This window comes from Ochlerotatus camptorhynchus, unplaced genomic scaffold (genome assembly GCF_037179485.1).
Source record: "Ochlerotatus camptorhynchus isolate MF236.1 unplaced genomic scaffold, CSIRO-AGI_Acam_v1.1 ptg000361l, whole genome shotgun sequence".
Lineage (NCBI taxonomy): Eukaryota > Metazoa > Arthropoda > Insecta > Diptera > Culicidae > Ochlerotatus > Ochlerotatus camptorhynchus.
In genome coordinates, this window is record NW_027040849.1 from 10,616,920 (window position 1) to 10,628,143 (window position 11,224).

The following is an 11,224-nucleotide window of genomic DNA, read 5'->3' on the forward strand; positions in this document are numbered from 1 at the left end:
GGCAGCTGAGTTATTAACGTTCAGAATCTTTCATAATTTCGTTACATGGTCCATTTTTGGTTTTCACAAAGTGTACCCCCATATAGAAATCACAGACGTAGTCTTATGTCAAAAGCGATCAAACGAAAAACCGCACACCTAGAAATTTTCGTCGATTTAGCTAATTTCTATCAAAATCTCAACAGCTACCCTGCTCGATAAAATTTAGGCAATTCAGTTCAATTTATTTAAAGTTTAAAAAAACTAAAACTTAACCAAAATGGCAAGATTTGTTTATTTGAATAAACTGGAACGCGTTTTGACATGAGTAAAATAAGCTGTAAAATAATGATCAATGTTTTACCGAAATTTCAGCTGTTGAGATTTTGGTAGTAAAATACCGATCACGATAGTAATTTCAGGGTTCTATTTATGTGAGCTGTGCAGGGTGGCAAGTGAATTTCCATTTTGAAATTCCTGGTTTTTTCCTGGTTTTCCTGGTCAATGATTTAGAAATTTCCTGGTTTAAAAAACAATTTTTAATTAAACAAAAATAAAGTGAATCCTTGTACCACCATTCTTCGCGCAATGCGGAATTTCACAAACCAAAATAGGTATTAAGGTTCTTGTGAATGGCCGTGAAATCTTTATCTGATTGTTTGCTGTAAAGATGCTAGTAGGGAGCCGCGCTACTTCATCGTATCATGGCGCCTATTTCCCTTCTATGTGCTAAAACTATAACAGCAAAGCATTTTCATTCATGTTTTTGCAAAAATATCTTTGCTTACAAGATTAATTACGATTGACACTGAAACATTTGCGATAACCCTTAAAATGAGCGATTTTAGGGGTGTATGACAAAGAAAAGCTGAGATACGACGGACTAGACTCAGATTTTTTTTAACTTTATTATTGAGATTTTTAGCCAACGGGCTAGTTAATCTCAAGTTGAAATTGCGAAGTGTGACTTGAATGAGGACTCTTTAAACAAACCTTTGCTTCGAACAATTTTGCGGATTTCCAGTTTGATTAAATTTTCCGCAAAATGTCAACGATTAAGGATCTTATTTAGCGAAATTTTGATTACAACATGATTTCAAAATCATATGATTAAAAAATTTCATAAACAACGCTGGTTTAATAACGCTTACTATTAAAAAAGACTGACTGCTGAAGTTCATAGAAACTCCCCAAAGTTCGTAGAACTTCCCTGAAGCGTTAAGGTCTTTCCTGAAGTTTGTATTGCCTGAATTTAATGTGACTTCCCCGAAGTTCGAAGGACTTTTTTTTAAGATCTTAGGACTTCCCTGAAGTACGGAGTTTATTGAAATTCACAGGAATTTCTTAAATATCGCGGAAGTATACCAGTATTGAAGACATCTCTGAAGCTCGGGAAAAATCCATAAGTGACATAGGATTATCGTTTTAAGTTTTAAACAATGTGTAAATGTCATAGAATTTACAATAAATCTGTAGAAAAATCCTGTAAAATTCGTAGTAATTCCCCAAACATTAAATGACTTCCCTGAAGTTCGTAAGACTTCTCTGAAATTTGTAGAACTTCTTTGAAGGTTCGGAGAAATTTCCTGACCGTCATAGGTCATCACAGTAGTTCACAGGATTTTCCTGAAACTTGTAAGACTTTCCCGAATTTTGTAGAACTTGCATGAAGTTCGAAGGCCTTATCTGAAGTTTTTAGAAATATAACTTTTTTATTGAACATGTTGAACAGGTACTTCAAAGTAGTTACGCGTCGGCACTGCTTAAGTCTGCTATCATTTAAGCACAAATCATGCATGCAATTGATTCGAGAAAAAATTAAATTAAAAATAAAAACAAAATTTACTAAATTCTCAGGGTAAATTTTGTTCATCAATGTTTTGTTGTGTGAAAGATTTAGCTTGAACAAAATGGTTTGTTTTGACCTGATTATAAATAGAAACTTTGACATACATAAAACTTAAAACCCATTTAAATTATGCAAACAAGATTATTTTCTTGGTGGACTTATGAAATTCCTGGTTTTATCCCGGTTTTTCGTGGTGAAAATAAATTCCCGACTTTTTCCCGGTTTTCCTGGTTCACTTGATACCCCGGCTGTGTGTATAAAGGCTGGCTAAAAGTGAATTGGTACGCACGAAAAGACCTGTAATTCGTGATTCAATAAGTTTTAAAAGTCCATTAATGGTTCCTTTACAGTACTTTTATTATAACTTCAAAGTTACAGCATTAGATGGTTACATTTCTTCAGTTCGAACGAAATCTCGAATCTTCCTCTTGATGGAGCCCATCAGCACCCACACAGTGGAAACGGACATGGAATCAGCGCATTTCTACCATTTTGCCCGCATTTGCTGGGTGTCCTTGACTGCCCCACCGTCGAAGTCGTTGCTTTGAAATTGTTCAGTATTTTTCAATTCGTCGATATTCCGGGCGATTCGGAGGATTCATTAGCTTTTAGCATTAGCATGAGCATCGAACAAGTTGCACAATATCGTAGGTGGTACGAATTTAAAACTATTAAGAGCAAGACGGATATCTGTAACTGGACAGATAGTAAGTAGGAAATAATTACTATCTCCCAGATAAAGATATATCCCGCTCCAACAGTTAAAGATTGTCCTGGCCACGTCCTTACAACTGGTAGGGATAGGAAAGGTATGTTAGTCAACATTTACTTAAGATAATGATTCGGAGGATTCATTAGCTTGGGGACAAAATCGATCTTGTGGGCAGCATACCACTCCAGAATCTCCTTGGAGTAGTGGCAGCTGCCCAAATCGAGCCAAAAGATAAATTGTCCCATATGCTTGCGGACGAACGGCAATACACGCCTTTTCAGGCATTCTTCGATGTAAACTTGGTATGTCATCGTCGAGGATGTGACGAATGGTTCCGGCACATCCCCACGTCCAGTCGCAATGTAAAACTTTTGACCGGGAAGCTGCTTAAAATCGAGTTTGACGTATGTTTCGTCATCGATCAAAGTTCAGCCCTTGTGTTTCGTCAAAACACGGTCGTATTGGCCACGGAATTCTGCTTAATGTGTCGGTTTGGATGTTTACTGGCTTTGTACGACTTGTATCCTTCCCTGGAAAGGATGTTCCGCACCGTCTGAAAGTTGGCGTTGTACCTTCTGGCCACATCTCGGATCGAAAGACCGGGGTTGGCTTTAACGCAGCGCAGCTGACGATCCCTGATTCCAGTTTTTCGTAGGTCCGCTGATTCCTTTCCACACTCAGGGTGTCCTTGTAGGTTTTAAGCACTCGACACACTATTATTTTCAGCATCTTCAGCACTTAAGCCAGCTTGGAACCGTACCAATCCGGATTTACCAGGTGTTTGTGCACAGTATTTTTTCTTCTTTCGAGTTCCATTTGACGTTATTTCTGAACGCGATCGACTACTTTGATCAAACTTGCACCAGTTGTTTTCTATAGAAGTGTAAACAAACCACTGTCAAAGATTTTTGATTCTCAACACTAGAGGCACGCGAGGGGCGTACCAATTTACTTTTAGTCAACCATTAGTTTAATTTTTTTAGACTTTTATTTTCATATGTTTGATAACAAAATCACAGACAAACAGACATAACACTCACAAGTTGTTCATCGAACAAGCATTTAACGGTCAATTTAAAAGTATCTCAGTTGGTAGTACTGCCACCTGTGGCGCGCATAGGCAATTCCCTTGCGTTTGAAGTTTACACACTACCGCCATCTGTTCAGCGTAGTACCCACCACAGTGTACTCAACAGATGGCGGTAATGTTTTAGCGATGATGTTTTACAATGAATAATATTCAATTCGTTATGTCTGTCTGTCTGTGACAAAATTATTGATATACTCTTAACATCTTTTTATAAAGAAGAGTAGCAGAACATGGTGAATTCTACGTCCAGACTTGGGTCTGCATCCATACAAGATCGAATTTACCCAGGAGCTCAAGCTCACCGATCATAGAAAGCACCTGGTGTTCGCTGGTTGGGTTTTGGAGGCCCATTTATGGATGAACGGGTATGTGAACAAGCAGAATTGTCGAATTTGGGGCAAGGCCAATCCAGACGAGGTCCACCAAATGACAATGCATCCCCAGAAAGTCACTGTTTGGTGTGCGTTTTGGGCCGAAGGCGTCATCGGGCCGTACTTCTTCGAAAACGACGCTGGCGAGGCCATCACCGTCAACGGAGAGCGCTACAGGTCGATGATTACCGACTTCTTCTGGCCTAAAGTGAACGATATAGATGTGAACGATATGTGGTTCCAACAGGACGGTGCAACGTGCCACACAGCGCACGAAGCAATCAATATTCTGCATAAGCGATTTCCGGGCATGGTTATTTCGCGCGGAGGCGATGTCAACTGGCCACCAAGATCGTATGATTTAAGCCCGATAGACTTTTTCTTGTGGGGTTATGTTACGTCGCAGGTCTATTCCAATAAGCCACAAACCACCGATGCCATCAAAGCCAACATTACTCAAGCCAGAGTCATGGAAAATTGGACCTCTCGGATGCAAGCCACCAAGCGAAGCTGAGGTGGCCATTTGAACGATGTCATATTCCATACATACACAGCAAAAACAAATAATTTTGATATCACATCAAAAAGGATGCACTTCAATCGTGTCGAAAATATGCTGTAATATTACTTGCCAAAAGGACAAAATTATCTTAAATACAGTGCATGTTGTATTTTTGTGGCCATAACAATTACATGAGATTTTTGCCATGATTGAAGTGCATCCTCTTGGATGTAATATTAAAATTATTTTTTTGCTGTATAATGTTATTGATAGGCCTTTCCATCGGCCATTTAATTTTAAAGATAGCAAACGCTTAATGGTGAGAGCGCTTTGAGTATCATTCGAGAACGGTTGTGTTTTGCTCCGCTGCGTGCTTTTATTTTGTTTTTGTTTTTTTTTTTAATCCTGCCTGTCTTTGTGCTGGTGTGGAGTTTTTCGGTGCTCGCATTTTGTTGGTTTTGTGTCCCGAGCACGATGATTTGGTTTGGAAAGGTTTGTGCAGCTGTTTTCCCCCTGTTGCTTGGGTGCTTGGTGTGCTCTCGCTTCCTTTGTTGCCGGTGTGACTCGACCGCGATCTATTGTTGGGTTTTTGTGATGATCATTGTTCTTGTGCACGGAGTGGTTTGAAGGGGAAATGGAATAAAATGCCGTTGTTTGAGCTTGGTCTGTGGCTGATCGGTGATATGGATGAGAAGTTTATCATATCCGGTGAACTTTGATATTTGGGCGTAATTGCTTTTGTTAATAAACGAAAAAAATATGGTTTTCGTGTCGTTTTGTGAGATGAAAAAAGGTTTGCTCTGCCAGGTTGCCGTTCAGCTGTGTATTTAGTTAGAGAAGCATAGAAGCTTCTGGAATACGCTCCTAGACAGTATGTGGTCGGGATAAATACATGTATTGATTTGGTGAGTGTGTTCCAGTTGAGGTTTGTATCATGATTTTCGTTTGCTTCCCGGTGCGTTTGATCTGTTTGTAAGGTTTTAAGTGTGTGATGTCGTGATCGCCGTCATCAAACATGCAGGTTTGCCACTCGGTCGATTAGATTTCGATGCGTTGTTACAGTAGGTGTTCGCTAGTTTTATTTTTTGTATAATGTTCAGTCGCGTGTGATCCGTGTGCTGCGCTTTAATTGTATTAAGATTAAGTTTGAAGTTTCATTAAAACTATATTATTGTTCTAATGAGGTACGATATTGCTTTTGAACGTGCGGGCAAACTGTTGGAAACATTTGGAATACAAAAGCATTATTGTTGGTAGAATAAGACTTTTGCTCGATCCAGGTTCATACACATGTTTTAGGCCGACAACATAGTAGAAGCGATTCAAAGCGATTCAATGCGATAGCAATTGGCAAAGCAAAATGAAGCGGCAAGCAGAGCAACCTATGACATAGTGAAAGCGTTTTTTGAAAACATTACAGTCGCGTTCGCAGTGCAAAATATTTGTTCAAATTTGTTTCAATTCAACATGGATTCATCCGATGAGGAATATTTCGCTTCCTCAAGCACGATTAATGTCGTAATGAGCAACGAAAGAGAGTTGGCAGTTCACCCGATCAATCGAAATAGAAGGCAAGATAAAGAGTTCTTCAGATTGTACGAAGATCTTCGTAAATATCCAGAGAAGTTTCGGTCTTACACAAGAATGGATATGGGTATTCTATTTGAGCAATCAGATGTTCCAAAAGGATATTGGTGTCCATTTTTCCTCAATAGAATCAGTCCATTTGCGTTCGCAGGCGTCAAACACAACACGAATAGCTTTGTCGCATTGCTGAACGCTGCACACCTCATAGCATCGCTTTCACTATGACAGGTTTGGGCGATTCCCATAGAACGCTCATAGCGGGAGCTTTCACGCAAGCGCTTCGCTTATTACCAACACATCGAATCACTTCGAATCGCTTTTACTATGTTGTTGGCCTTAGTCTTGATGGGAAATTACGTTAAGATTTATCCCAGGCAAGGGGTAAGTCACTAAGCACAGTGTGCCGAAAGTAGATTCGGCACAGCTTGGGCACATCCATCGGTACACCTTCGGCACAGTCTCGTAGGCATTAGATTGTTCATTAAATAAAGTGGGAGCACTGCTAGACAGCTGTCATTGAAGCGCTTCACAACATTACGTACTGTTTGACTGTGTATTTCAGAAACATACTCTAATTGAATATACTAGAGGAACACAGACTAGCAATTCACTTTTCGGTTCACATTTAAATTCGAAATGTAGGCTTATGAGGGCTGTCGATTGCTATCGATGCCGGTCACAAGTCTTTCAGCTACTACGCAAATGGAGTGTACTACGAACCGGAATGCATGAACAATTTTGATGGATTGGATCACGCAGTGGTGGCGGTTTGCTACGGAAATATGGATATGGAAATATTATGCAGGGACCGTTCGTTTTAGCAGCAAATCACAAGCAATCCGTCAAATGGTCATCTACCAAACCAAACTCACTTGAACAATACCGAGCTACTTTTCGCGGCACAATCACACGGAATTTTTATTGCTTCCACTCAACCTAATTAACATATAATTTTTAAACTGAATATCACTGGTTGAGGTACTATGATAGAATTCTTCCGGAAATGCAACCCGATCGCAAAACCGAACGTCTTAGCGTGGGATCCTCGTTCTTGGCACAATCAAAACCCTCCGAGAGCTTCTTGCCCGGAATCATCACCTTCAGCAGTTCCTCTTCCAGATTGAGAAGAAAGGTGTAGTGCTTCTGAATCGTTTCCGTCGGATTGATCAGCAACGTTTGGACGACATTGGAGCAGTAGGACTTATATCGCGCACGAAGAGCACAGATGATCTATCCGAAGTGCAGATAGTTCTAGTCGCTGAATGCACTTAACTTCAAACTGTAATTGCCCCCCGACTGGATAATCGCCGGGTAGCACATGTCCAACGAGTTGGTATCCACACCGGAGACGTACCTTTTGTCCATCAGAGCATGCTTGACACCCTCCGGCAGTTTGGCATGTTTTACTTTCTTAAAAGCATCGATAATCTCCATCATGTGATCTTGTTGAATACGTTTATCGTCACCAGGTAGGCTTCCTTCATGGTGATAACCTCGGAGTCCTTCTTGTAGCACATGATGTACCCGATTGGGACGCTGATGTCCACCGTGTTAAAGCTCTTGTCCTTGACGAAGGCTCGCCACGATTCACAGAATTCACCGGGAAAGTTTTCCTTGGACGCCCAACGTTTTGCCATCCTTTGATCCCTTGATCGTCTCCAGCAGCTTTTCAAAATTGGTCTTGTCTTTGTCGTTCTTATCCCGAACCAACAGCTTCACCGACGGAATGCTCTCCTCACCGTCCTTATCGATCTGCTTCAAGAAGTCGACCTTCTTCTTGCTGGTCAGTAAAAAGATTGACCTTTCGCACCGCACCGTAATCGTATCGGTCAGCTCGTATCTCAGCAGCCTAGTCTGTGGATGGTTTCTTCGTCTACGCTGACCGCCGTCAGAATGCAATCCATCTTATGCAGCGAATCATCATGGGAAAACTCTGGTATCGTCTATTGGTTCTTTGTGTAATTACAGCTGATCTGGTAATAACAGAGTAGCAACCGTGGGCGGTCAATCATGCTCATGCTCATGCTTTAAAGATAGCAAACGTTTAATGGAAAACCCTTTAGATTAATCAAATCAAGCCCAAAACAATATCGATACCTTGAATCAGCCAAAATCTAAGAAATTATGATTAACATCCTGAAAAATTACAGCTCATTGAACTTTTCTGAGAGAAACGAAAATCACGATGTTACATACTTTTGTACGGTACTGCATATAAGTTAACAAGGTTAACCCCAACCACCCATCTCTAAATACGACGGTGACAATTGAAGAATTCAGAAAGTCGCTAGGCTAAACAGCTTTACCATCGATAGCTGGTAGCAACAACACCAACGAGCCACCAACTGACGACGCAGCACCATCCTGAATCTCGGACCTGGAAGACTTCGGACTTTCAGGACAGTTCAATAGCTTTTAATGCTGAAAAATTAATTCTGTCTTAAACCTCGAAGTAGTGTAGATCGTAGTTTATATTTTTTCAACGTATCCAAGTTTCATACGAAATTTATTTGTTTATATTAGCATTGTTTATTGATAGGTCAAAATACAGTGAACACTTTACAATTTGATATTTAAGGGACCAGCGAGTTATATAATTATCGAGTTATAGAATAACAATCTCATACAAAATTGCTATAACAGTAGCCATAAAATTAATGTTTAAATGGTTCTATAACTCGGTATCGAGCTAGTGGACATCGAGTTGTGGAGAGTTGACTGTAGATCGGAACAACTTCAGCCAAAGTTCGACCGAATTCGATGTGATTGGAACAGCTTGCACTATTAGTGCGTATAAGTTCTAGGAGGTCTAACTCTATCGAGATTTAGATGTATGACCTCGAGGATTTCAGAGAAGAACAAGAACAAACTAACGTCTATCGAGCTAGGTTTGACAGTCATTCTTGACAGAAAACCCCGAATAAGTGTGGACAACTTCGAGCGAGTTCTAGATGTGTCATTCAACACAGCTACAGTTAGTTCTCCACAAATGTCATAATGATTTCCTATGGGATTGTTGTTCTATAACTCGATATTTCTTTAACTCGATGGTCCATTCAATATCGAGATTTAGAGAGTTTACTGTATTATGAATCCATTGGCACCCAAACTTATAAAATAGCTCTGTACCATTAATGGTTTTTAATATGTCACGAATTTCTAAGCACAGCAGTTGATTGTTCTGTTTAATTTATCTAATTGCGAATGGAAATTTAACCTTCCCAGTACTTCACAATAATTTAACGAATCATAAATTTTGAATCCGCAATTCAACACTTTGCTTAGAAAAGTTCGTCTTTAATCATATTACAATTTAAATAATCATAAACCACCCACATCCAGCAGCACCAGCACCTGTGAAGCTAATTAACATTTAGCATCCGTGAAATTTCCTTCCCATTCCACGCAACGCTGACATTTCCATGGTATAATCCACATTTCACGAAGCGATAAATCCATGCCTCCGTCAAAACAGAAGCCATCAGCAAAAAAAAAATAATAAACTGGAAAACGTAAAGCATCCTTCGTAGAATTTCCGCCGTAGGTACTTACTTGTCTCTGCAACATGTAGCTGAACTCCGACACGGTGTTCTTCTTATTCCCAGCACCGTCCATCCTTGGTCGCGATCTTCTTCTGACAGCTGTTGTCGTATCGTCGGTCGTCGACGCTTGTAGTTGGTGATAAATTTCCCAAGGGTTAGTCGTTCCGTGAATTCAGGCTGGGGGTCGACAGTATGCTGCTTTCCAAATTTTCCGTTCTTTAACTCTGCTCCTCGCACTCTTAATTATCCGCTTTGTTCGGAGGATTAAATTGCACCTAAATTAAACCCAATACTACTGACTGACACCAACGCCGCCACCGCCGGGAGGTGTGAAACTTCCTTTTCAAAGCGAGGAGAAGGGACAAAGTTGGTCTTCACTTTCCGGAACCGCTTCGTGGATGCTGGCCAAATTGTGCACTCATTACTCGCGGCACTTGTACTCGCCGAGGGACACACGCTTTCACGCACGAACGTTCGCACAATTTCTTCGTTGGGCAATAATCGGATCTGGTTTCACAAAGGAAAGGTACACTTCACTTCTCACGGGACTCCACGACGCTGTTACAATGCGGGAAAATTAGTTTTGCGTAAGATGATGCGGGATTCACCGTTTCCTATCAGATGGCAGATCTCCGGAAGTTCACTTGTGGTCTGCGATGCGAGGGAGAGGGTGAAAATGGATGAGGGTGAAAACGGGTTCTGTAGTGGGTGGTGCCGTGAGGTGAAGAATGTAAATGTTTGGTGTGAGCTGGTGTGTTGCTGGAAAGTGACCGGAAGAGATACCCGAATAACACGTCCACTTTCGACAAGGATCCACTGCAGTATGCTGGTGGAAAGCCAGTGGACCGACAGAGTTGTCCTGATGCTCTCAGCATAATTTTAAGGGCACGGTGTACTCTCACTCTCGAGAGGACGATTTGGTTGCTATCTCTCACTTCTAACCTTTTAACTCAACGCCACCTGCTGATGGCATGTGTCTATTGCTCTGTTTTGATAGAACAACCCACACTGAAACCAACGGCGATGCGGAGAAGGTGGCGAGTGTGGATGTCAACATAAACATTTTCGTTACGGTTCTACACCTATGAACAAAAAGAGAGAAAGAGAGAGAGAGAGTGTGTAGAGTTTGGTGAGAGTCAGGTGAGAGATTGCAAGGAGCCGAGAGAAAACGAGCGAACGTTCTAAGGATGGAAACTGTGGAAAATTGTTACGCTTGGAAAAGTTTTGAACTTGACATTCAAGTTTGCAAGTCAAATCGCCCACCCACACTGATGTATTTCAGTTTGGGGGGTAAAGTGGACGCGTGGTGTTTGACATTATGGTGATGGGATGTTCAAGAACCGCGAATAAGGATACCCACATCTTATGGGATTTTCACTAATAGGGGCTGTGGGGGATTATCTCATTTGTTTCAATATATAAAGCTATACTGTCTTCGACAAAGTTAGTGTACTGGGTTAGACCAACAAGCCTGTGTCATTTGATTCAGGTTTAATTGAGAACTAGGTCGCTAGAAGCGCTTCACTTTCATATTACTTATGACGGGCACTATAATGTATGGAATTTGGGACCAACATAGAATATCTCGTAGT

At 40.9% G+C, this 11,224-nt stretch overlaps 1 protein-coding gene across 2 annotated transcripts in view; it reads right to left on the reverse strand.

The window, feature by feature from the left end:
* LOC135709480 (putative sodium-coupled neutral amino acid transporter 11) overlaps window positions 1-10,439 on the reverse strand; it is a 141,955-nt gene extending 131,516 nt beyond the window's left edge. The window contains exons 1-2 of one of the 2 annotated variants that reach the window (XM_065231845.1): window positions 10,416-10,439; window positions 9,643-10,283 (exon numbers count right to left, since the gene is read on the reverse strand). In XM_065231845.1, the coding sequence (XP_065087917.1) occupies window positions 9,643-9,705 (63 nt within the window). In that variant the 5' untranslated portion in view covers window positions 9,706-10,283; window positions 10,416-10,439. Of the gene's footprint in view, window positions 1-9,642 lie in introns of both variants that reach the window. The other variant, XM_065231844.1, reaches the window with a different exon arrangement.
* Between the last annotated feature and the right edge of the window lie 785 nt (window positions 10,440-11,224).